This window comes from Neomonachus schauinslandi, chromosome 13 (assembly GCF_002201575.2).
Source record: "Neomonachus schauinslandi chromosome 13, ASM220157v2, whole genome shotgun sequence".
NCBI classification, from domain to species: Eukaryota; Metazoa; Chordata; class Mammalia; order Carnivora; family Phocidae; genus Neomonachus; species Neomonachus schauinslandi.
In genome coordinates, this window is record NC_058415.1 from 41,384,394 (window position 1) to 41,412,378 (window position 27,985).

The window sequence follows — 27,985 nt, forward strand, 5'->3', positions numbered from 1 at the left end:
ACACACGTTTTACAGTCCATGTGTAGTTTGAAGGACATCCTAGACAATATACAGCAGCCTGAAACCCTTTTACCTAGTCATTTAGAAAGAAAATACACAAATATTATATGAAATAAGCCAATTCATTTTTAAGCTCCAAATGCAAAGACCTGATATAAGGTTACCAGCTGTAGCATCTGTGGGGTTACCAATCTATTACATTTTTTTTTTAAACTTAAATTAGTAAAAATTAGTACCAGGCTCTCAATCTCATGAGAATTGTATATACTGGTTCCTTTGCTTGGAATACTGTTTTCCATCTTTTACCTACTTGATTTTTTTCCTCCAAGTTTTAAATCTCAAGTCCCCCCAAAACACCTATTAGGCTGTTATAACATTTACGGACCTTACTGTAATTGATTGTTGATTGACTGACACAATTAGACGAGAAGTACTGCGTGAATAGGAAATTGTTCTATTCCTAGATGTTAGCGCAATACCTGGGACATAGGGCATAGTTTGCTAAAAGTTCCATCACACATTCCAAATTATGTGTCATAACTTAAAGTTCACCAGCCTGTTTGGAAGTTGAATTATCAAAAAGCCAAGCTTGTGGCTGTGATTGGTTCTCTGTCTCTGTGGGTCAGAATTTCTTTATTCTTAAGATCATCTGTTATGTCAGGTTATTATTTAACAGATTGTTTCTGTGGTCTCCCTGACCCCTTTCCTAAGGGAAGGAAAACAGGAAAGGAAAGAAATTTCTGATATGTGGTTGGATTTGAACTGCTCACCTGAGATCAGGGATTGTATCTTTGTTTATATCTTATTCAGTATGTAGCATACTATTGGAGTACAATAAGTAATAATGGTGATGGTGAGGAATATAATAGTAGACCATCCACAGTCCTTAAAAATAAGAATAAAAAAATACTACTCTTTGAAGTTCTAAGTTCAAGTAAAGAGAGTGCTTTATGATACATTTCTGAGTTTCAAAGAAATCTCAATTTCTACAACAAATAATACTTAACGTGTTGACATTCCATATTCCTAAGAAAAAAGACCAATTTATTTTTCTTTACCATAAGAAATATAGAGAAAAGTATAAAGTGTTCTAGAAATTTTAAACTATGGTCAAGAGCTCTTACAACATTAATAGCAATGTAGAACAGTAAATTTAAAAAAAGAAACAAAGCAGTTTAAGAAGCTGGTGGTAGGAATGTCAGCCCACCTGAGAATAGCCCTGAACCCTGAACTTTAGCTACTGAACCCAAACCAAACCGGGTAAGGAGACAGATCCTGAGTCAAACCGTTGGCTGTCTTGTCAGCTCTGTTTGATGTTCGTTTTCCCCCTTGAAGATTTCCCATTTCCTCTCAAGTTCGTGGCAACATAGTAATGATTCGATACTACATGTGTGTTTCTGGACATTTTTAACAGCTTTGTCACTATTGCCATTGATGCATTTAATTAGGTGACCCTCGGATTGGCATGATGGCAGTTGGGCAGTTTCATCAGTTTAAGGAAAAAGAAGAGCAGAAATCTTCAAAAGGAAATGTAAAAAGACCTTTTTGCATCACTGCCAGAAACAAACACTTATTTATGAATTCAGAACTTTAGAGATGCTTGTGGAGTACCCCATTTGGAGGATGATCAGAAATTGTGTTTACTTTTATTTCTGAAGTGGTGAGAGCACGATCTTTAAAAAATAGTCTCACTGATATGAAGTCATATAACAGTTAAGCATGTAATAGTAATGAGTTAATATTTATTAAATGAATAAATTTTAGCTTAAAAAATCATGTATTTATTTTGGGATCATATAGGAGAATTGAGACAGTCCTCCAATTATTTATGATGGGATTTATTATGGACTTGGGGCAATAAATTTATTTTCAAGTTATCAGACTATTCTATTTCCACTCCAGCTCCTTCCAAGGTTCCAGCCGGTCCAGGGACTGTCCTTGGTTTGGAAGAGATTAGGGGAGCATTGGTAAACTCTCTACTTTAGTGATTCTTAATGTTTAGGAAAAGAGATAAAAAGGATCAGGTCCCAAGAATCAACTTAACATCTGCAGGGAGTACGCCAGCTCACTACTGCTACTCACTCAGACCAGACTGTGTGTCTAGAACTAGATCAGGATCAAGGCCTGCAGTCCTACGTGCGTTTTTCATTTTGCTGATCCTGGGGTCTGGAAGCCAGGTACCATGTGTAATCCTCCTTATAGCGTTAGTACCTACTTTGTGCTTGACCTACTACTAAGTACCCAACAAAAGTTTGTTGAATCAGTCAATGAATTTTGTTCCCTTGTGAAGAGTCCTAAAATCTTTTGGAGCTCTTTCTCTTCCCATATTTTATGCAGGGAAGATAGTTGTCTGTACATGGATTGAATACAAAAAAGGCATAGTGAAGAGTCGCTGGTTTGTTGGAACTGATAAGCTAGTTGGTGAGTCAGGACAGACTTACATAAAGCAGTGAGATGATAAATGCTCATGGAGCTTGAAAAGATAGATTAATTTGGACTAAGATAGTTAGGGAATATTTTTGAGAATTTGTATTTGAGCTTGATTTTGAAGGAATGATAGGGTTTTTTGCATAAGGAATTCTGGACAGGGAGAATTATGTGAGCAGAAACAGGATGCTGCTGGCCTATTAACAATCAAGGTCAAGCTGGGAGTCGTGTTGTTGTTGTTTTTCTTTTTTCTGTACTGATCATAATTTTGTTTGTTTCTGTAATTCTTTAGAGCTTTAAAAATACACCTATAATACCTGTACATGACTTTATAACTTTTTTGTGTGATAAAGGTATTATTGATGAGATTCAGAAAAGTTGGGGAGCATCATCCAGCTAGTAAGCCTAAGAGTCCTGGCTCTTTGTAAACTGCTGTGGCCACCACTTTTCTTTTGGGCCTAAGTCATCTGTATCTTCTTATTGAAGCCCCGTTGTGAGCAAAAGAAAGTATCTTCCAGGGGCGCCTGGGTGGCTCAGACGGTTGAGCGTCTGCCTTCGGCTCAGGTCATGATCCCGGAGTCCTAGGATCGAGTCCCGCATCGGGCTCCCTGCTCCTTGGGAGCCTGCTTCTCCCTCTACTTCTCTCTCTCTCTCTCTGTCTCTCATGAATAAATAAATAAAATCTTTAAAAAAAAAAAAAGAAAGTATCTTCCAGGTAAAGGCCTGGTCTATGGCCACGAACAGGGTTTGTTGAGCCAGAGGGTTGGTGTAGAGCAAGAAAAAAAGCAGGAGAAAGATAAGCTAACTTTTATCCAGTACTTTCCATGTGTGAGACAACATTCTCAGAATTGAAGATGTGTTAACTTATTGAATGCTTAAAACACCCTTATGGGTATATGGTATTTATTGCTGCTATTACTCTCATTATTTCCATATTGTAAGGCCTACCAGGTGCTGGAGAAGGATGTGAACATAGGCAGCCCAGCTCCAGAGCCCACGCATTCATAGTGGCTGGGTGGGTGGGCTCGGAGTGGGATTCTTCTAACCCTGGCTTCACCTCTTGCTAACCATGTGATCCTGCTGCCATGAACAGCCTCTTCAAGAAGGCTTCAGTTTCCTCATTCGTAAAAATGAGGATAACGGTAGCTTCTGTCTCTAGGCTTATATGAAGATTAAAGAAAGGATATCTGTAAAGCCCCTGCTTATTATAAATGCTGTTTCTATTATGTCCTAATCATTTGAACATAGAATTATTATAGGTTTTACTTGTTCTCAAAGTAGGAAGGAACTGTGGAGGCCTCAAAATCACTCCCCTTCTAGGCGCAGAGCATTGTACTTAGCCTTAGAGCGCCTTCTGATTGGCATTGTGGTAGCTTTGCCTAGAAACATGTTATTCAGTTAGGTTTCAAGATCTGCTGTTAAATGCCTGACATATTGATAGCAGGCGGAAATAATACTTTTGTATTTTAATACTTTTTTTTTTAATACAAGGGTTTTATTTCCTAGGTTGTAAAGTCAACATTTTAATCTGCCTCATTTTTTTGCATAAATAATATCCAATTATAATAAAGTTATGTTCATTTAAAAAGTGATCCAAACAAATCAAGCTACTTTGGGATTTGGGAGAGATAACAAATTGATATAACATGAATTTGGATAATGGAACCACAAGCAATGTGTATGAGTATTGTTATAAACCATTTCTGCATGTATTTATTAGAAAATTATCATTGCTGGGGCGCCTGGGTGGCTCAGTTGGTTAAGCGACTGCCTTCGGCTCAGGTCATGATCCTGGAGTCCCGGGATCGAGTCCCGCATCGGGCTCCCTGCTCGGCGAGGAGCCTGCTTCTCTCTCTGACCCTCCCCCCTCTCATGTACTCTCTCTCATTCTCGCTCTCTCAAATAAATAAATAAAATCTTTAAAAAAAAAAGAAAAAAAAAAGAAAATTATCATTGCACATATATTATAGAAATTCTGAGACCTTAATATACCTAGATATTAAAAATTTCTTTCATAGGGTGTTTCTGGAATTTTTGGATATAAGTTTAAGTTTAGCATGGCATCATTTAATACATTTTAAAAACACTCCACTGATTTCTGAACATATTTGGTTTATAATGAAAGTAAAATATTCAGCAATTAAAAATTAAGGGAAAAAAAGCTAGTTCACTTGAAGATATTACAAGATGGTAAAAAAATGTTTGCTCCATTTGCTAAGTAACATCTGAAGACTAAATATATAGCTTCACCAGAAGTGATGTTCATGAACAATGATCTTCAGAAGTTAATTGGGCTTGGGAAGTCCACAAAGTTTTGCTGAGCTAGTATTTAAGCTATCATTTAAAACAGTCTGAAGGAAAATTATATAGGTGCCCTGAGCCCAAAATTATAAGAATACCCGTAACTCATTTCTTTTTTACATTGTAAATAGTTGGTAGAGTAGGTTGAAGTGTGTTCTCTAGAAAATTCCTGTTTACTGAGAACCTCAGAACGTGACCTTATTTGGAAATAGAGTGTTTGCAGATATAACAGTTAAATTAAGATGAGTTCATACTGGGTTAAAGTGGGCCCTAAATCCAGTGATCAAGGTCCTTATAAGGAGAGACACACAGCTATTCAGAGAGACGGAGAGGGAAGATGGCCATGTGAGGATGGAGGTAGGAATTGGGGTGACACAGCTACAAACCCAGAATGCCAGGCATTGCCAGCCACCACCTGAAGCTAAAGGAGCCAAGGGGAAATTCTTGCCTAGTCTTTGGAGGAAGGGTGGCCCTGCTGACACCCTGATTTCGGACTTCTCGCCTCTAGAGCGGTTAGACAATAGAGTTCCGTTGTTTTCAGCCACCCAGCTTGTGGTCACTTGTGGCAGCCCTAGGAAGCTAACACAGTTGGTAGGTTTAACGTGGGGTGTGGTTTTACAAGAGGCATCCGTTATTCAGGGTAGCTATAAACAAATATACTAAAGAGGTCGCAGTGAGAAGTGAGGGTGATCTGTGTGAGGCCATAACAGTGGGGTGGAGGAACATGACATTGGAGTTAGACAGGGACAGCTTGACAGAACTTACTGAATCAAGTGGATGCAGGGTGGTTTCCTAATTGCTCAGCAATTCGGTCAAGATCTACCCTTGCCTTGAGCTTCTGTTAAGAAGTGAGCAGTGTTCAAAACATCAAATACAGGGCACCTGGGTGGCTCAGTCGTTAAGCGTCTGCCTTCGGCTCAGGTCATGATCCCAGGGTCCTGGGATCGAGTCCCACATCGGGCTTCCCGCGGAGCGGGAAGCCTGCTTCTCCCTCTCCCACTCCCCCTGCTTGTGTTCCTGCTCTCGCTATGTCTCTCTCTGTTAAATAAATAAATAAAATCTTAAAAAAAAAAAAAAACATCAAATACACACCTTATGTAGAGAAGGATTCCGTTTAATTTGAAGACCTGTCACAGAGGCACTGCTGCTCAGAGACCTGACTTCCAGAGCTCAGAGAGGCTTCCCAGACTCCCTCGGAATGGCAGAGTATGGTTAAACTCTGCTTTGCCTGGTGTAGGGTAGTGGTGAATCACCACCAGGATTGGTTCATGGTGGTGGACGCTAGAACTCCCCATTCCTGTAACTAGACTTCTACCTTTGATTACTGATAGGATACTTAGAGTTGAAATCATAACTGTGTCTTCATAATACCTATAAAGAGGGGCACCTGGGTGGCTTTGTCCATTGAGCATCTGACTCTTGGTTCCGGCTCAGGTCATGATCTCAGGGTCATGAGATTGAGCCCCATGTAAGACTCTGCGCTCAGTGAGCGGGGGGTCTGTTGCTCTCCCTCTGCCCTAATGCCCCCTCTCTAAAATAAATTAATAACTCTTTTAAAAAACATAGCTATAAAGAGCTGCATTTGGATGTCAATAATAAAGAGTCCTATTGAAAAGTAACTTTGACAGTACCCTCTTCATCACAAAGCTTTAAAAGCGTGGGTTTCCAAAGGCAATACAGTTTATATCCCTTTTCCTTTTCTTTACGTCACTTTTTTCCCCATAATTTTCAGATTTTCAGAGCGCCAATAAGTGAAAACTGATTATATGCTTAGGTTGGAACATACTAGGAGATGAGAGAAAATGTGTAAATTATTCAGATAAGTTTTCAAAGTAGGTATAAAAATTTTGATTTCTTAGCCAAACATTTTCAAGCACAACGTATTTCATCAGAAAGGCTCGCATGACCAAAATTTACCAAAAACTTATTGTAGAATTCATCCGAAAAATGCATGTTTATGAGCAAAGGCTGAATTCCATACTCTTGAATCGCGCCTAGACTTTTCTGCCCTCACTTGTCAAAAGCAATTTTTCTACGCCATGCCATCTTTATATAATACTGTTATTGATGAGAGAGCGGGAAAACTAACAACAGATCAATTGCTAGTTGATACTAACTTTTGGTAATCTAAAAATCAACTCTTTCTCTCAGAAGTGATTTGAAATTGAACTTCAGTCATCTAGAAGCCTGCTTTTGAGCAGTTTACCGCGTCACTGTAATATTTCCTATATTCCTGTCCAATTCAATATGTGGAATGACTGAATTGTAGTCACACTAGTTGTGAGCACACAGACAAGAAGAAAAGTAGTTAAACATCTTGCTATGTGTGAGCACTTCGAGGGCCCAGGCAGACACCATGCACCTTGACCACCTATTATGAAGCTTTTTGCTGCCGTGTCAAGTGAAAGTGAGTTAATTGGGTGAGGCTGTGGAGCATGTTAGGGGCCTGGTAAAGGGTTGCCGTCTGACAGCTGAATGTCAGCAAAAGCCAGTCAAGTGTAGCTGAGAGACAGAGACCTGTCACAAAGTTCCCGCAGACTGGAGCACAGTTAGGAAGCTGAAATACGGTTCCGTCTCACTTTCTCCCTCATTGAATCCAAGCACCTTAAAAGATTTTACACTGTATGTGTCAACTCTTGTTCGCTAAGCTGTTTTCCCCCCTCACTGTCCTGCATTCAAATGATTGAACAAAAGATGCTAATGTTTAGCAAAGTGAATGTAAATTCCCTCTTTTCCCCTTTTCTGCCCAAGCAGAGAGACACTCAACTCAAAGGAAACTTTGAAGGTTTACATCAAACAATTAGATCGCCTCCGAATTTGGCCCATAATGGAATCTTTTTCCCAAGAGAGTATAAAAATTAAAAATGAAAAGCTGTAGGGTAAGAATGCATTTTTCTCTGATATACAAAATCGAGCTTTTAAGGGAGCTAGGACTCCTGCCTGGGGGTCTGGAGAATGGACAGTTGGCAAGATAACTTTCCTCTTGCCTTTTGTCACAGGCTTCTTTCCCTCTTCTCTGAGGGTGCTCTAGCGTAAAATGCTGTAATGACACTCACCGAAGGTCGAGAACGATAAGCCTAGAAAGGAACAGCAAGGTCCCTCCTGACACTTTAGGTGCTCCAGAAAGGAGGCATTGAAGGAAGTCAGAATTAAAGAAAATGAAACTTTGTGAATTAAAAATATTTTTGGAAAGAGAAAAGTTGAATATCAAAACATGCCCTTCCTGTTGGCTTTCCTTGGAATACAGGTTAGAGGAAGTCCACTCATGTGACAGCAGGCCAACATCTGGGGCACCTGCTAGGTGCCAGCTACCAGTGACGTCACCAGTGACAGAGGAACAAACAGAGTAGCCCGTGGCTTCCTTCGAGGAGCGCACAGTGGAAGCTGTCCACTACAACTCCCTGCCGTGGAACTGAACTTTCATTTCTGATGGACTTTTATGTTGAATGAAATTTAATTAATTAAAACTGAAATAACTACATGTGGCCAGTGGCCGGTATTTTGAGCTGCAGACAGCAGATTCTGAGACTGTGTTGTCATGACACGGAGCAGGGACAGCCAACCCCAATGTGAGGTGACAGGCGGCAGGGAAAGTCTGGGGACAAGGCGATCCCCGAGGTGAGTTGTGAAGAACAGTAAAAACCTGATGAAGCAGGCTCCTTTTAAAGAGAAGGAGCAGCATGACAAGGAGACCCTTGGACAGGAGAAAGCAAGGGCGTGCTGATAGGTACTGGGGAGCAAAGGTGTTTTATGGGAAATCACCTCGATGCCGCGGTGGCCTCCGAGTCCACGGCCAGGCCCGTTATCCCAGAGGTCGCAGAACAGACAGTCTCACAGGGCACATTACGATACTCAAATACATGATTTATCAGATCAGTTTAAGACACACGGTGAGAAGCAGAGCGTGGTGGGGAGCGAGCAGGGGAAGGACCATACTCCTGACTCCATGGTCATGCAGTGATCTTACGACCCCTGTCTCTCGGCTGCATCAGCCTTCTCCACTCTGTGAGGTTGTGAGGACCAGGGCGGAGGTTTGACACAGGGGGCTAGGGAGACAGAGGTGCCTGGGCCGCTCACCCCTGCTTCCCTTCCAGGAGAGATGCAGGACAAAAATGTCTGCCCCCTAGCTATAGCTTGCCACTTTGGCTGTTGAACTGCTTTGGGTTTTGTCTGCAGCTCTCAGGCCAGTTTAAGAATGACATTAGCCTGGAGGTGGCATATCTCTATCTTATGATGTGGTCTTTCCACCCCGTTCTATCTATAAGTAACCTGTCTTTTCAGGCACTAACTTACTACGTTCTCAACATGTGGATTCTGCCTGTGTTTCACAGGCGACTGGCTGATTCATCCTTTAGGCTTCACACTTATTTTGAGTTTCATCTATCCAGTTTTTTTTTTTTTTCTGGTCTCCAATAGCAAATTTGAATACTCTCAAATAATAAGCAAATAGACAATAAAGAAGAGATGAAGTAGGAAATAGAGAGAAGACCGAAGAGATAACTTGTATACAAATATTAAAAGTGTGTTTAAGTTAGAGAAAATGAAGAGACACTTTCTTAAATGGCTAAAGAAAAAAATTTGGCAAACAGCTTGAAAGCCTGTGTCAAAATCATCGTCTTGTGGACGTCCTACCCTGAGTCTGAACTGCATTTCAAACGAGGCTAGGCTTTTTTGAAAAATTGGTGTGCAGGCTGAGAGGAAGCTCATTTGAATGCGGGTTTTGACAATTGGTAAAGGACGAGGGGAAGTTTTGCAGGCAGGTGCCCAGAAGTGGAGAGAACCACCTAGTGCCTCCCCTCCACGCAGGCCCAGGGACTGGCATCTGGACTCTTAGAAAAAGGCCCTCTAGGTGGAAACTGAAAGAAATGTTTTATGACAGGCACGGTGAGACACCGGGTCCCTCAGAGTTGTCATGGTTTTCAGGTGACAGGGGGAGGGGTGAGCATAGGGACACCACCCATATGGCACAGTGAGCCGGCTGATACATTGGAGGCAGCAGTGAGGGGAGGCACTGCGGACACCCAGCAACTCTTGACGGGGACTGTGCAGGGCATTTGAGGTCTGGTGTGAGCAAGTCAGGGAAGAACCAGGGAAATGTAACTCATTCCTGGAACCTTGTCTACATCCACAGAACAATGAGGCTGGTAAACTCCCAGTGCCCTGCCCATTAAAACTCAACACTACAAAAAATAGCAGTTGTTTGGTTATATAGTATTTCGGCAAATTATTAGTGAAGGAGAACTGGCTCCAGAGTCAGATTAGTTAAGGACAGTTTGAGCTCCCCTGAGGACAGACAGTTTTTGGGTATGTAATTCACTGCTCTATCCCAGGGCCTAGAACAGTATCTGGCACCTTGTAAGCACTCGATAGATACTTCTTGAAAGAATTAATGAATAGCGCTGATTTAGGATACTAATGGTGGATGTGGGTTTAGATATGTTTTATGCATTATGCAAGCATGGGGAAAATCTCTCATATGGAATTGATAATGTAGGGAATGGATTCCTGAAATGTAATCTGTAGGTATATTATTTTGGAATTTTGCAGTTGCTGTATTATTCTCACAGTCCTATAGGGTGTTCTCCCTAGAGATATGGGTTTGGTTTGAGACTGCTGGAAATGGCCCGCTTCTATCAGAAATAACATTCCTGCCTATCATGTAAAGGAAATGTCATTGCCAGCTAAGTGATTTGCTTTGGAACATACTCCCCCGTGCTTGCTGTGATTTGAAGGCATTCCACAGATGTGAACCCCAGATCACATTCTCTCACTCTCTCTCTCTCACTGGGAGATAGGAGGCCATGTTCTTTTAACAGAAGACAACCAGGCACTCCAGAAAGGCCCAGCCGTAGCACCAGCCGAAGGGAGTAAAGACTGTTTGCAGCATTCTGTGAAGAACTGCTAGAAATTTTAGCTGTGATGTAGTAGAACGAGGGAACGTAAAACAGCAGTGGAAGGGGGGGCATGCGAAAAAATGAGTTTCAAATTTCAAAATGTGGGTTTATTGCTAATTTTGTTGAGGTATGTGATTGACAGATACAATGTCAGTAAGATTTAGGAAAGTCGGGGCGCCTGGGTGGCTCAGTTGGTTAAGTGACTGCCTTCGGCTCAGGTCATGATCCTGGAGTCCCTGGATCGAGTCCCGCATCGGGCTCCCTGCTCGGCAGGGAGTCTGCTTCTCCCTCTCCCACTCCCCCTGCTTGTGTTCCCTCTCTCGCTGTGTCTTTCTCTGTCAAATAAATAAATAAAATCTTTAAAAAAAAAAAAAAAAGATTTAGGAAAGTCATCTCTTTCAAACAACTTTAAATCTTAGATGATTCTTCCCTTTTCCTCTTTACCTGAGTGCATGGTCACCCGGGGAAAAAACAAAGTGCTAAAAGGTCTAAATTTATAGCTTTCAGATTATTACTAAATTTTTGACATTGAATCAAAAAGGTATAGAAGTTTAAGAGGAAATTCTTGAGTAATGAAAAAGTGGTCAGAACACTTCTGCCTAATGGTTCCCAGATAGAGTGTGACATGTGTACATTCTGACCACAGAAGTTGTAATTCGGCAGCTGGAAGTGCTGTTTGGAATAAAATGAAGGCACACACGTTGTAAGTAGCCACTCTACATAAGGAGTTGCTTTTGTGCAGAGTAGAGAGACAAGTCACTCCATATAATTATTTGTGTTTGCTCAATGTGAGATTGCTATGGGTTAGATACAGTGGATGGTGAAATAGGAAAGTGGTCGCAGCTAAATTAAGACCTTTTCAAAACTTACAAAACAGTTGGTTAAAGACCTACCCTCTGAGGCCTTTAACCAATTATGTTTTCATTCTGACTGCACATTTCAGAGTCATAACTGTACTAAAATATGGATTTCAGTATATGTAAAATTAGTCTTTTTTTTTTTTAAAGATTTTATTTATTTATTTGAGAGAGAGAGAATGAGAGACAGAGAGCATGAGAGGGAGGAGGGTCAGAGGGAGAAGCAGACTCCCTGCCGAGCAGGGAGCCCGATGCGGGACTCGATCCAGGGACTCCAGGATCATGACCTGAGCCGAAGGCAGTCGCTTAACCAACTGAGCCACCCAGGCGCCCAAAATTAGTCTTTTTTAGTAGAAGGTTTTGGTTATAAAAGTAAGGCATGCTTATTGTAGATAATTTGGAAAATAAAGAAGTTCCCGAAAAAATGCCAACAATTCCAATAACTCAAAACAAGTTATCATATGTGATTTTGTGAATCCCCTTTTCACATATATGGTCTAACTCAGGGGCTGGCAAGGTTTAAAGCCTGTGGGCCAAATCCACCTGTCACCTGGTTCTATATAGCCTGCAAGCTAGGAATGGTTTTTACATTTTTAAATGGTTGAAAAGAAAGAAAAAGAAGAATATTTCATGATGTGAAAATTATGTGAAATCCAAATTTCAGTGCTCATGAATAAAGTTTTATTGGAACACGGGTTGCTAATTCATTTGCATATCTTCTATGGCTGCGTTTGGGTGACAATGGCAGGATTTAGTAGTTGCAACAGAGAACATATGGCCTGCAAAACATGAATTATTATTTGACCCTTTACAGAAAAAGTTTTCTGACCCCTGGTTCAACCTAAGCATTTGTCCATGTTATCTGTAAGTTCATAACTGTAAACTTTATAGCTGTATAGTATTCCATCAAGTGGCTGTAGCTTACTTAAAGATACTTTAGTAAGTAAGATGAAGACGTTGTTGAGTATGGGGTTATTTCCAATTTTTGTCTGTTAGTACTGATACAAGGAACATAGTCATAAATGGAATTGTCAGATCCAATGGTATTACCCATTTAAGGCAGCTGCCAAATTATAGTCCAAGTGGTTCTATCAATTTATACAATCACTACCAATTTATAAATGCCTGTTTCATAATGCCTTCACTAACATTTAGTATCATAATTTTTTAAAGTTCAGTTTTGATTGGCAACAAATAAATACCTTTTTACTTTCCATTTTTGATGACTCTTGGAGGTTACCATTTTTTTCCCATTTATTTGTTAATCAGCTATAGTTTTACTTTTGCAAACTGCCAGTTTCATAACCTTTGCTCATGGTTCAAAGAGTTTTTTTTTTTTTAAGATTTTATTTAGAGAGAGAGAGAGCAAGTGAGAGAGAGTGAGAGCACGAGTGAGGGAGAGGGGCAGAGGCAGAGGGAGAAGCAGACTCCCCGCTGAGCAGGGAGCCCGATGCAGGGCTCGATTCCAGGACCCCAGGATCATGACTCGAGCCAAAGGCAGACGCTTAACCCACTGAGCCACTCAGGTGCCCCGGTTCAAATAGTTTTAAAGATAAAAACCATGGAAAGAAAATTTTGAACTTCCAAAGCTTTTTGCCCCCCCTTATCCACATTCCAAAGATAATGAACACTTCCTTGTGATTCCTTTTTTAGAAAGAAAAATAGGTATACATATGCCTGTGTGTGTCTTCTATTTATTTTTAAAATACAAGTGGGTTCTCTCTATCCACACACACATAATTTCAAACCTTCTTTTTTCACTTGGACTTATTTATATATTATATGTTTACATATATTCACCTTAATTTTTTTTGATGGTTGTATTCTCTGGTTGTGTCGTACTTCACTTGAATAGCACTCGGTTGGATGGATCCTTTTTTTTTTTTTTAAAGATTTTATTTATTTATTTGAGAGACAGAATGAGAGAGAGAGCACATGAGAGGGGGGAGGGTCAGAGGGAGAAGCAGACTCCCCGCCGAGCAGGGAGCCCGATGCGGGACTCGATCCCGGGACTCCAGGATCATGACCTGAGCCGAAGGCAGTCGCTTAACCAACTGAGCCACCCAGGCGCCCTGGATGGATCCTTTAGTTTTACTTAAAAACTGTTTTTCTGTAAAAAACCAAAAATGCTCAATGAACACATCTATCTGCTTACTTTGGTGAACTTTTGTGAGTGTGGCCAGAGAAGAAATGCCTAGCGGTGGAATTGCTGGATCAATGGTCGGGTACATTTAAAATTCTGTCTTCCAGATAGGTTGCACCAAGCTTGCATCCCTGCCTATGTGGTCTGAGCTTGTCTCTCAGCAGTGGGTATCATCAGACATCTAAATTTTTGCCTATCTTATAGGTGAAATGTCATCTTCATTGGCATGTTTTGTGTTGCGTCTCTCTCTGTTTTTTAAAATTTTATTTATTTATTTATTTATTTATTTATTTATTTATTTATTTATTTATTTATTTGAGAGAGAGCAAGAGCGCACATGCGCCAGAGCCTGCACCGGCTGGGGAAAGGGGCAGAGAGAGAGAAGAGAATCTCGAGGGGACTCCACTCTGAGCAGGGAGCCCGACCTGGGGCTCGATCCCAGGACCCTGAGATCATGACCTGAGCTGAAATCGAGAGTCAGACGCTTAACTGACTGAGCCACCCAGGTGCCCCTTGTGTTGCATTTTTTAAATTATGAATGAGGTTTAACACTTTTTCATGTCTATTGGTTATTGTTTTCCTCCCTTTCCAACCAAAAGGCCAATTTATATCTGAGGCAAAGGCTGCTGGTGGTTTCCTGAGATCTGTTTTCTCTTTGTTTCTTAGTAATAAAACTTCTGAATATTACCTGGGTCACTCGGGGGCGGGGTGGGGGGGGAGTTGCATTTCTGATATCCCTGAAGTTTAATTAGACATGTAACCCAAGTTCTGACCAATGGGATGTAAGCAAAACTGTTGTGATTTTTAGGAAGTGTCTTTAAATGTAAATGGTGCCTCCTTCTCGTCTTTGTCCTCCTTTCTTCTGCCTAGAATGCAGACATACGGCTGGAACTGAAGCAATTATTTTGGGCCCTGAGGTGGAAGTCACATACTGAGGCTACAGAGCCCAAGATAGAGGCAGTTTGGGTTCCTTTTTTATTTTTGTTTTTTTGTTTGGATTCCTGATAACTTCAAATAGTCATATCAGAGAGAAATAAACTATCTTATTTAAGCCACTGACATTTTGAGTTTTCTGTTACAGCTAAACCCAATCTTAATACTAGACTATCCTTAGCCCGCTTTCTAATTAGGTTCTCTTTTTTCTTCAGTTGCATGAGTCTCTTGTCAATTAAGAAAATCACTCTAGGGGCGCTTGGGTGGCTCAGTCAGTTGAGCGTCTGCCTTCGGCTCAGGTCATGATCTCGGGGTCCTGGGATCAAGCCCTGTGTTGGGCTCCCTGCTCAGCAGGGAGTCTGCTTCTCCCTCTCCCTCTGCTGCTCCCCCTACTTGCGCTCTCTCTCTGTCAAATAAATAAATAAATAAATAAATAAATAAATAAAATCTTAAAAAAAAAAAGTCACTCTTATGGCCATCATGTGTGTTGCACTATGTTTATCAGTTATCGTTTCAGTTTTTCAATGGCATTTTTTCTAAGTAGTATGCCCAAATTTTTATTTATTCAATTTTTGTACCTTTGTATATACTTGGGTGTATGGATATATTTACGTTTCAAATTCCCTCTGAATTTTTTGCAACTACATTTTTCTAAGACACAGAGGAAAAAATGGCCACCTTTGCATTTTCTGACCATTTCTGGCATTCTTACCATCAGGTGTATCAGAATTACCAGGGCGGGAGCAGGCTGGGAGCACAGGGTTGGGAAAGAAAGTAGGAAAAGAGAGAACAAAAGCTATCCGGGAAAATTCTTCAACTCTTCTTCCAACCTCAGTCATGTCAGGAAATCTAAACATCCAAGAGAAGAAAATGGGAATTGTTATCTTGTCAGGCATAAGACATCTTTAAAGTAATTTAAAATTAAAGTTTAGATGCTCGAGTGTAATTTAAAGCTTCAGCGCTGAATTTTATCTCTGAAAATAACAACATATAAGCTCCTTTGGTGAAAGGCTAGAACTTTTATTTTATGTAAACGCTATAAAATCTATTTATTTACTCCAGTACCATGGATATTCAAATGTGGGACTACAATAAAATATGTTATCAAAAATATAAACATTTATTTTTAGCCTCTAGTACAATCTATGTACTTTTATTTCCCAGCTTCACAGAGATTTGTTGAGCCATTGCTATGTTTATGAAACAGTTCTGGTTATAAAATAAGCCCGAGGCTGTCTTCTTTGGGCAGCATGATAAGGTAGTGGTCAAGCATTAGGGGAGAAGAATCAGAAGGATCAAGAGTCACATCTTTTTCTACCACGTTCCAAGCTGTGCAACATGAAGCAATTTATTCTACTCTCTCAGCCCCAGTCTTTCAACTGCAAAATGAGGGTAACAGTAGTACTTTCTCATTGAGTTGTTGTGAGAATCGAGATAATGTCTATAAAGCTAAACCTAGCACAGGGCCTGACATTTATGCCCAACACGTGTTAGCTATAATTATAAATTTGGAATTTGTTATCATCTAAGAAGAGTAGAAGGAGAGCTACTGAACGCTCTTGCCTTTTGTGTCTATTATTTCATTTAATCCTGATAACAACCCTAGGAGGGATTATTCTTCCTGTGTCACAGAGGATGCAGATGGACACAGGCTCAGTAATTTGTCAAAGGTCACACGGTTAATGCATGGCAGGATCAAGTGTGGAGCCCAAGGTCTCTCCAACTTCAGAGTCCTTATCCTTTCCACTATACTGTGCTGCTTTGAATTGGGGCAAAATCTGTATCTACGTGAAATGACCAAATAGCAGTAGGAGACCAGCCTGAGTGGTTTGTTCATCAGAAATCTTATTTAGCCCCAGATACTCTGCTAAGTGCTAGGAAGGCCAAGTCCCGAATCCATTGCACCAGGTGCTCAGAGTTTTATAGGGGAGTTATCAGTGAATACAAATAAGTAAAAATAGAAAAAGAGACGCTCACGGGGGAATGTAAACATGTGACTGGGTGTCACAGCTCACTGTAGTTAGGGAAGGGCAGGGTGGGGATCTGGAAAAGCCTCACAAGGAGGGAAACGTTGAGCAGAGTCTGAAAGGTGGGAGGAGCACTCACCCCACGAAGGGCAGAAGGATACTCTGGGCAGCGGACAGGTCGAGAGCGGGCGTGAAGCACAGGGGCATCGTGTGTAGGGGATGCACAAATTCCATGTGATTGGATTGTGGAGTGCAAGGGAGGAAATGGTAGATGAGGCTGGACAGGGAAGCAAAGAGCTGCACAGCCCCATGGCCAAGGATGTGCTTAGAGAGAGGCACAAAGAATCAAGGCTGCTAGGCCAGTTACTCTGCCTCATTAACCGAGCGGTCAGGGCTGATTCTGAACCAGATAGATAGACCTTAGAGCCCTCACTCTTGAACCAACGTTGAATGTCTACACGAGGACAAAATTGTTATAACGTGAATCAAGTATGTTATTAATATCTTCTATCTCTCTTTTCTATTTGCCTCTATCTCTACAGTTGCCCTTCCTTCTTAATCTCTAGGTTTAAGGCCTCTTAGGTTGTTCTGTATCTAGAGACTCCTTTACTCCAGTTACTCACATATCCCTGCATGTCTTGATGTCAGTGAGCTAAAGAGCCAAACTGGTCTGCACTAAGATTTCATGACTTACAAGGAAAAGAATGCATAAAATATTCCTACAGGTTTGGCATTGGTAACCCAAAGTTAGGATTGGTAACTACAAGGAATAAATATTTAATGATGTGATAGCAGGTGTATGTATATATTTATATATACACACGTATGTGTGTGTATGTGTATATATAATGTATGGATGTGAATGCACATAGCACGTGCATATAATGTACACACACAAATATTTATCAAGTGCATGTTATATGTGTGTATCAAATGTATGTTATATGTATATATATCAAGTATATAATGGGCCATTCCACAAGAGAAAACTATATATGTGATTATTGCCAACTTTGTGCAGACCACAGTGTCCTATGACGCCAACATGGCAGACTGGAAGATAGACAGGTAGAATTTGGTTAACTAACTCGAAGTCTTTGGAAGGAGGAAGACTCTGTGATATTGAGTCTGGAGACTCTAGTGGTAAGAACACATTAGCAGATAAAGTAGCAATGGTGAGAGAGCCTCACTGGAAGGCCCTCTGGTGAGTACTTTGATTCCTTCATCAGTTTATGTGTCGCTGCACACCCTACTTAAAACCAGGGCAATAATTTACAGAGCTTAAAACATCATCATGGAGGTCAAAGTCATAAAACAGGTACTACAGAATTTAATTGAATGAACCCACATCATCTAAACTGTGGCTAATCTTGTTATTTATGCGACTTAAAAAAAAAAGATTTTATTTATTTGTTTGTCAGAGAGAGAGAGAGCACAAGTAGGGGGAATGGCAGAGAGAGAGGGAGAAGCAGGCTCCCCGCAGAGCAGGGAGCCCGATGCGGGGCTCGATCCCAGGACCCTGGGACCATGACCTGAGCCGAAGGCAGACAGTTAACCGACTCAGCCACCCAGGTGTCCCTCTATGCAACTTTTTTAAAAAAACCACGTGCAATGTGCATTCCTCCTCTCTGTGTCCCCTCAAAATCTGAAGTACTGTATTTGGGTTAACATCATCCACAAAAGTTGGGCGTTAACATTATGTCATACACCGTCATGCATGGAATTATGTGAATCTATAGAACTTCAGAGCTGTAAAGGGTGTAGCTCCTTATTTTATAGGCAAGGGACGTGATACATGGGTGGACTAATTCCCATGGCGGAAATGGCCCAGCTAGACCGGAACAGAAGTGGGAGGGAAAACCGTAGTCGTTGGCTCCCCATTCCAGGACTCCCACTATGCGCCTGGCAGAAGCGCCATGTAGTAGCATCCGGCTTACTAAATCACATCACCACACACTTTTCAGAATACGAGATTCCAGAAGACTTAACTCGATAATATATGCCACGTGGGAGACAGATAGTTTGGTGTCGTCTGTTCAGAAGCCTTGATCTGCAAGATGGCTTTCATTTATAGACAACCTCCTGAGTGATTATCATATTATTAGACTAATGCTTTATTTACTTTTTTTGTTGGGAAAACACTCTTGGAAAACTAAGGTATTAAGGCCTTGAAAAATAGCTATTAGACATGTCCAATTACTGTATTTCATAAAAATTTTAAAATGCAGAAATGTAGTGAACACATTCTCTATTGTGAATATATATTTAGCTGATGGACTGTAACAGTTCAAATAGAATCATTTACAGCTTATTGAGTAAATAAAAGTGCTTCCATAAAGATTCACATGACACGTAGCTTTTATTTCAGGTAACTAATCTCTTTTTGAAAAATTGCTTAAATCTAGATTTAAAAGAGAGAGTACCAGAACACCTCAGCAGTTTAAAAAGTAATTCAAATGACCATGGGCTTTACGGATTGAAAATATAAGATCAGGTGGTGAATATTAACTTTTAATGGTCTCTGATAAAAAAGTTATTTAACTGTCTTTTACTCTCTGTGTTATATTAAAAGTGTTATGATATATTTCTGGATACTATTTGTAACAAGAGAAAAGAGTTCATATTTACTTCTTCTTTTCATGGTGAAAGGTTTTTTGTTTTTTTTTTTTAAACATATAATGTATTATTTGTTTCAGGGGTGCAGGTCTGTGATTCATCAGTCTTATATAATACCCAGTGCTCATTACAACACACACGCTCCCCAGTGTCCACCACCCCATCCCCCAGCTCACCTCCCCTCCTTGTTTTTTTTTTTTTACATCACATTCTCAATCAAGATTTCATCAGAATTTTTGCTGGCTTGTTTACAAGCTATTAAGTGACTTAAAATCAGATTTTTTCCCCCATTTCATGAAAAAAAAAAAAATACTTTCTAGCAGTGTATGGAGTATAGCAAATTATCCTACTAGCAAAAAAGAAGAAAAATGTGTTTTCATTTACACAAAAGTAAATCTGTTTACTTGGTGGAGGGCATATCTTTTGGGGGTGCAAATCTTAAAAAAAAACCTCTTTTTTTTAAAAGTTGTTTTCCATGGTTAGGACATAAAAGGTCAGAAGGTAGCATGCAAAAAGTGAGAGTCTGATTTGAAATACTAGGGAAATACCCAACATCCCATTTCAAGATGATTTAGTTAAAAAAAAAATGTTATATTAGATGAAAAGATGCTTTTGGTCAACCTGGTGGAAAATAGACGTATTAAAAAGTTAAGGTGAGAAAGGGCAAAAGAGGACCCCACTTGTAGAGTGCCAAGATCCATCGACTATTAAGGAGAAACGAGCAGTTAGAGGCCTTCCCTAAAGGATGGTCTCCCTAATATGTAATGCGCTAGGTTGATGGGATCACGAGAACAAAAAAGGAAACTTCAAGAACAGAATATAGATTGGAGTAAATCATGTACACCTTTAATATTGCCAACAGGGGTGAGTGGTCAGTGTGGCATGGTTCTGTTGCTCTAGTCGAAGGCTTCAGAACAAAATACCCTCAGAGACTCCTTGACCTTCCTTGGTCCGCTTTTGCACACTCTTCTCTTTTCGTGTATAGTTTTCGTAGACCAGAACTTGAGATATAAAGATGTGACAACAAATTTTGAAGCCTCACCTGACAGTTTTATCATAATAAAGAATACTGTGGCTATCCCTAAATTTTACTAAGAAAATCAGGCCCCACCATCTCCTGCCTTCCCGGGACTCCCTTTACCCTCAGGTCTGACAGAAGGAGAAGTTAGTAGATGGCACTAGAGTCTTGATAACAGCAAAATCAATCAGGTAATGGTGCTGCCCACTCGGACATACAGAAAAAAAATTAGAAAAGGTGATTCTAGGAGCCGTAAAAGGGCAGGAATCTGCAACTCCAGCCTCGGATGGAATGAGATGCCTCTCTCTGTTCAGGGTCCAATATTCCAGGTTTGCAAAGGAAACCTTATCAGCGTTGCTAATCAGGGTCAACGCCTGATCTCAGGATGTCTTTTCCTTCCATCCGGGTAAGCTAAACCCTCTCCTTCGTAAAGTCATTCAAGTGGTCATTTGAGGTGTTTTATTTTTTTAAACTTCCAGCATAAAAAGGGATGATTTCCGTCAGCTGTAGGCTTGTAGTGGAGTATCAAGAAATCAAAAGAACAGAGATCAAAGGAAATTGCTGAACTAGGTGTTAGATGCAGCCATTGATTTTTCTCCAGTTGTAGTTAAAAAAAAATCCACAAAAATGGTAACATATACAACAGTTGCATTGCTGATACATTCCTAAAACTACTGATGGCTTCCCTCTTGTTTTCACTTGTCGGAGTGGTTTTGTAGAATGTGACATAATAAAGCAGGTTCTTAAAGTTCATGCGACTTTATTGCCCAAACTGTAAGAGAATATACCAAAAAGAGGTTTTTTTTTTTTTTTTAAAAAACTCTGCAATGTAAAGTGTGGTTTTTAATGGAAACACTTATGACGAGACTTATTATCTCAAGAACACTTATTTGTTGGGAATCTAGAAAATTCTGACATACAATTGATCAATAGTTACTATCAATAAATGTCATAAAATAATAGTACCTATCTGCTTTACTGGTAAGACTTCATTCATGTTAAATGTTAACTACTGATTATCAGCGTTACTGAAGGCTTCATCAAAATATTAATTCTGTTTTCAAGTACATCGTGGATGTGTGGATTTCCTTGATTTCACTTCTAGTAGTTTCTGGATACCAGTAATGTTTTAAAATATGTGCAAATAGTTTTTCGTGTTGCAATCCCATGTTTTTTGTTTTTGTTTTTTTTTAAAGATTTTATTTATTTATTTGAGAGAGAGAATGAGATAGAGAGAGAGAGCATGAGAGGGGGAGGGTCAGAGGGAGAAGCAGACTCCCCGTTGAGCAGGGAGCCTGATGCGGGACTCGATCCTGGGACTCCAGGATCATGACCTGAGCCGAAGGCAGTCGCTTAACCAACTGAGCCACCCAGGCGCCCCCAATCCCATGTTTTGATACGCGATTTCCAAATACTTTCAATAGAACAGTTTTTATTGAAGTAGAGCAGTGGCATTATTAGCAAAGGAAAAGGCAAAAAAGTTCATTTCCCTGGCATTTTGTATCTCATTGTGCTATCTCCTAGAGGTCACTAGAATTTACTTATTTTTCTTCGTGCTGTATTTGTCAATTAAATGAGTCCGGCTGATAGATCTTAAAAACATAAATACCCACAGTTCATGTTCTCAGCAGTCGGATCTTCCATGTTATATAGCACATATTATAGAGCATAATGAAATAAACACTCTTCTCATTGGCTTCTGGAGATTGCCTGTGGCAGGAGATTGCCTGATTGCCCTGACTCTTCGATGCAATAACTTTATAAAAGTTTTATACAATGTTTCAGTGTTTGGACAAACTCCGGAAAAGTTCATGACATCGGACACTTTAGAAGGGATTCAATCACGCTCGGAAAATAATTTACTATTTATATATTATCATACCGATAATGGCAAAATTAAAAATGGCATTTCCACCCCATCTTGTATCACGATGATTATTAGCCCCCACTTCCCTGTGTCTGGTTTTCAATTCTGTTTCAGAGTTTTCAACTCTATGTTTATTTGTTTTTTTCTTCTTCATATCGTAGGTAGGATCACGAGACCATTCAAATCTCTCCATTCCTTCAAGAGCTGCTCTTCCCGCGGAAGCAGTTGGTGTGGGGGATTTCTTGCCATTGCAAGCTGAACTGGATACAACTTACACTTTCTTAAAGGAGACACTGATAAATCCGCTGATGTCATCTCACTCCTCTCCAGCGACTATGTCTGCTAATGCCAAACGACCAACTCAGATTGGATAATGACTTTATGAAATAAAAAAAAAAAAAAAAGGCAGGAAGAGTTAACAGTACAATTAAAATTGTTTTGAAGGGGGTTTTCTTATCAGTTGAATTTTGTTTCAGCACAAACGGCAGTGGGTTTTTAAAAATCGTGTGGCATGTTGACGTGTGCAGGTACGTATGTCTCCTTGAATAATGAAATAACCAACTTTTTTTCCTTCTAAGTTTTATTTATGATCACAGTTGCTCATTTTTATGTAACATATTTTTAAATGTTAAAGAATGACACATTTTGGGTAATTTCCTTCAGACTTAAAAAAATCAATAAGCCATTTTAGTCTCTATCTATCAAAGTTGTTTCATACTTGTCTATTTTAAAGCAGGACCGCAATACTTTAATAGGATTGAAAGAGCTATTTGAAATGTATGCCAATGATTCCTGTCATTTCATGGCAGCCCTGCCATGGTTCACTGAGCCCCCTCTTCTCTCTTGTCAGCTCGGCTGAAGACAAGCATTTAGTTGCAAACTTTAAGCAGGTTGTGCAAAACAGAAATGATGTGACTGCTTCCCCTCCTGCACAATAATGTCACTCCTGGTCAATGTGAGAAGGTCAGGTTGCTCCTTGTAAAGCTACATGATACCACTTGCCCATTTGAACAAGTTAACTGCTGAATCTGGTCCCTGCAGGCATTGAAAACTCATCCTTTTATCAAGTCTGCATTTGATGAGAAAGTGGAGCGATCGTGCCGGCAGGATTTCTGTGGTATGGTTAGGCACTTCATAAGGACGGTGCCCACACGAGGAGAGCAGGTGATACGAAATAGTATGAGCTGAAAAACTTCAAGGTAACGGCTGTTTTGACCTTCAAAAGAGACTCCCTTTTTGTTTTGGTTGTTGGTAGGACCCAAGAGTGACGCCCATCTTTGATGCTGACAGAATTTAAAACAAGGCCATTGCCCTGCTTTTTTTGCCTTGTAGCACACAAAAGTAAAATTGTATGTCAGGCCGAGATGTCGGGGAGCTGACAAGATGCCCCAGTGACATTTCAGCTAGAAAGAGCAAGTGTCTTGCAACCAAGTGGTCAAATATCAAATAATAGGTCAAGCAGGAAGGAGCTGAGTTCTAACCACAAAGAGGTTTCTGGTAACTTACTTGACAAGCTTTTGGGCGCTTTGTGGCTTGACAAAGTGATGTTCTGTTGGGTATCGCTAGACAGACTGTTCTTTATCGCCTTCAGAAGATCAGACATTGACATTGATTAAACTCTTTAACCCTTAAAGGTTAAATCCTTGCAGTTTGCATCATGGTAAGTGAAGAACAAAGAAATATCTGTAATATGTATTTGTTTTTGTATTAATCTTTTAACTCCCCCAGTGCTATTAACTTCTGATGTGAACTGTACTTTCTGGCAGAGTTTTGATACAAAATCCATATTTTATATTATTTTTCACGATGGAGTTTTTCATTATGGATACATTTAGAAAATAAAATAGAAATTCCCTATGTATTATGGAATCTATCGTGTCTTGTTTTGACAGTGACATTTGATCCAAATGCGACCCAACTTCTGAGAATTCTTTCTATTGGCCTTGGTAAATAAAATTTGTATACTAACTATTGATGTTATTAGCCAAATTAGCCAAGGGATTTATGCCATCAGAGGGGAAATTATTACTGTCCTACCGTGTAACACAATCCTGTTTCTTACAGTACTGAGCCAGCGTAATTAGCTTTAGATAAATATTTAGAAAGCTGTTTATGTGAAGTAAAATTACATCTTTAACCAAATTTCTCTTAGTTCTTTCCCTGGAATTATTTTTATTAACCATTCCGGGTTTTGAATGTTATAGAACATGCCCTGTGTAACATAACACGTGTGTGAAATTCCACTCGCAAATTTATTGTAACACAGAAGATGTTATTGATTGTTTTTGTATGGATCATAGAATAATTTCTGCGCATTTCGAAACACTTTCTTCTGTCCTTCCATACAATGATTAAGACATTATCTGTATAGAAATTGATATACAGCTTTGTAGTTCATGTGATGTGACATCCCTTCCAATTCCCCCACTATAGTAAAGCAGTGTTACCCTGTATCACTTACATGTCTTTGTGTGTGTAGGTCCGTGTTGAATCTGTTTCCAGAGTTTACTAATTTAAGAGGAATGAGCACCTCTGTAAACTTAGCCCTGGGCAGTTCTGGGTTTTTCTTGCCTTCATTTTACCATCTGTTAATGGGATAACACCAAAAATAAATGTATATGTCTCTCCATATATGTGGGTATCTGATTTTACAGGCACATTTTATACTGTATATTCTGAACCACAAATTCAAAAAGATTATTAAATCAAATCCAATCATGTCACATTTATAACCAACTAGATGCTGAAGGCCAAAGAAACCGAAGGATGAGCCTCCTGAGTGATCATTAGTATTCACTACCAAATATAGTAATTTTTATACCATATGCTTTTTTCCCAGAAGTCAGACCCAGCAGGAGGAGAAGATTTAATGACATATCCTATGGAGATCTGAGAAACTCTAGACTGCTTCTGAGCATGATAGTGACCAGTCGCAGCAGATTTTAGATCTGTGTTCTGTTGGCAAGGACGGTTGCTCCATCAGCTTCTTTACCTCCTTAAGAATGATATATAAAGTAGGCATTTCTCAGGAGAATGACTTCAAATATTTTTGTAAGGGAAAGGAATTTTTCTTTACACCTTAGTATGTGGATTTCCTTACTAACCTTCTGTGATCTAGAAAAATACCTACATCCTCTGTCACTATTAAAGGTATTCTTAAAGTTATTGTTCTGATATCTACGTCACACTAACTCATTGAAGCTTTGCCTGAATTTTTAATATAAGCATCTTGGAAAGACGTAACACAAACGTAACACAAACCCTGAGGTGTAGGAGATTGTGGCAATTGTCAGTTCAATGATAATTTAAATAGTAGAATGGTAACTTTCATTTACCAGTGTCTGGCTTTTATTAGACTTAGCAACACTATTTATGTCACATTTCTAATATATGCTGTTATCGAGGGCTTAATGAGATCATCACTATTTTCACGTTACTTTATTTACCAGTCACATCTGAATTCATTCCATAGACCATACTGAACAATGGTAAATCAATCCTATTTTGCTGTGCACTTTTTATAAATAAGTCTTTGAATATAAAAGGTGGAAAGTAACCCAGTGAGTAGTAAGCCCAGAGCTGTAACTCCAAAGCCCACGTTATTTCCACAATGCCAGGCCTGCTCAATAAATAATTTGCACTTTTTAAAGAAGAGAAGAATTTAAAAAATTATCCTGCCCAGTTAGGAATAATTTTGAGAAGTGTGATTGGGATTTACGAAATCTAGATCATGTATCCATTGATTAGACAAGACAAAACACAACACAACACATCCATCCATATGACTAGTTATGGGAAGAATAGTGACGTTTATATCTATCTTTCAAAGCGACGCCCTTCATTATGTCGCCTAGTGTCACTAGCTTGGGTTGAGAGACCTTAGAGATCCTCTCGGAGAGACCTTCGGTTGAAAGATATTGGTGATCAAAGGCATCCACGTCCTAATCCTTGGAACCTGAAATGGTTACCTTATATGGCAAAAGGGACTTTGCGGATGTGATTAAGAATCTTGAGATGGGGAGATTATCCTGGATGATCTGGGTGGGCTCTAATGGGATCACAGGTGTCCTAATGAGAGAGGGAGGCAGGAGGTGATCTGACTACGGAGAGGAGAAGACTGAGCAGCTTTGAAGGTGGAGAAAGGGGCCATGCGCCCAGGACTACAGGGGCGCCTAGAAGCTACAAAAGACCAGGAGACAGATTCTCCCGTCTGAGGCTCCAGAATGGTGAGAGAATACATTTTGCATTTGTGGAACCACACTTTGGGGTAATTTGTCACAGCAGCCGTAGGAAACGAATACAACCAGTAAACTTTAGCGTTTTTTTTTTTTTTTTAAAGATTTGTACATTAATATTTTAATATTTTCAAACAGAAAAATCCTTCCTTCTTTTAAATTATCCTCATTAGTTGCCTTCATAACTTGAATTTCCAAATTTTTTTTTAGGTTCCCATTTTATATTTCTAGTTTCTGAGTATCACAAATAGTGATTGTCTGTACTAGGGCATTTAGTCACTTAATTGCCATCATTGTTGATAATTTTACTTTATTTTTATTTTTTTATTATTTTTTAAATTTTATTTTATTATGTTACGTTAATCACCATACATTACATCATTAGTTTTTGATGTAGTGTTCCATGGTTCATTGTCTGTGTATAACACCCAGTGCTCCATTCAGTACGTGCCCTCTTTAATACCCATCACCAGGCTAACCCATCCCACCACCGCCCTCCCCTCTAGAACCCTCAGTTTGTTTCTCAGAGTCCACAGTCTCTCATGGTTCGTCTCCCCCTCCGATTCCCCCCCTTCATTTTCCCCTTCCTACTATCTTCTTTTTTTTTAACATATAATGTATTACTTTATTTTTAAATAATGTTTTTAAAGATTTATTTATTTTTAGAGAGGGAGCATGAGCAGGAGGGGCAGAGGGAGAGGGAGAGAGAATCCCAAGCAGACCCTGTGCTGAGTGTGGAGCCCCACATGGGGTTCAATCCCATGACCCTGAGAACGCAACCTGAGCCAAAACCAGGAGTCAGATGCTCAACAGACTGTGCCATCCAGGCGCCCCCATTTTTGATGATTTTTAAATGAACCTATGATTTCAACAGGTATTTTAATTTCTACAGTATCAAAAAGGTATATTTAATGTATAAATTTATCTTAAAGCTCTACTTTAAATGATTGTTTTTAGGGTGGCTGGGTGGCTCGGTCAGTTAAGCAGCTGCCTCTGGCTCAGGTCATGATCCCAGGGTCCAGGGATTGAGCCCCACATCGGGCTCCCTGCTCAGCGGGGAGTCTGCTTCTCCCTCTGCCCCTAACCCCTGCTTGTGTTCTCTCTCTCAAATAACTAAATAAAATCTTTAAAAAAAAAAAAAGATTGTTTTTATTTGATTCCCACTTTTGTTGGCATATTTTTATAGCTTTCTTACAAAAGAAATTCAGCTTGAAAGAAATTATATTAATTGTAGCTTCAAATAATGATTTGGAATTTATAAATCATATCTTAAATGTAACAGAGCATTTTCCTTTACTATTTACCCATGAGCTCAACATATGTCCCTGGTCATTTATCTATGCTTTTTGTTACAACTGAAGCAAAAGAATTTTAATAATTTCCCCAAACAATGAAATCTTTAAAAATTTTTATTGTATACTCTTTGAATCTATTTTATCTTACTTTGGTGAAACCTTATAGTTTTTTTTCTAACGGTTTAGTTCAATGGGAGCACTTTTCACTGAAATGATAAAGTGTTCAATATAATGAAACCTAAAAATATTGATGATTTAAACCCAGAGCGCTAAATATTTCAAGTACAGCAAAAAACAAAGCAAACCAACAAAAAACCCTCTGGTTCTGTAATGAACATATCCAGCCCTCCTGGTTAGGTGAGATACAAATGTATACATCAACATATTGGTAGAAGAGCTCCCTCTCAAGCTTTGGCAATTTTATTCTAAGTC

At 39.7% G+C, this 27,985-nt stretch overlaps 1 protein-coding gene across 1 annotated transcript in view; it reads left to right on the forward strand.

The window, feature by feature from the left end:
• The window catches only part of CCDC171 (coiled-coil domain containing 171), a 310,199-nt gene extending 287,802 nt beyond the window's left edge, over nt 1-22,397 (forward strand). Inside the window, exon 25 of the mRNA XM_044920762.1 lies at nt 22,185-22,397. Within this exon, the coding sequence (XP_044776697.1) occupies nt 22,185-22,397 (213 nt within the window). The remainder of the gene's footprint in view (nt 1-22,184) is intronic.
• The last annotated feature ends 5,588 nt before the right edge of the window (nt 22,398-27,985 follow it).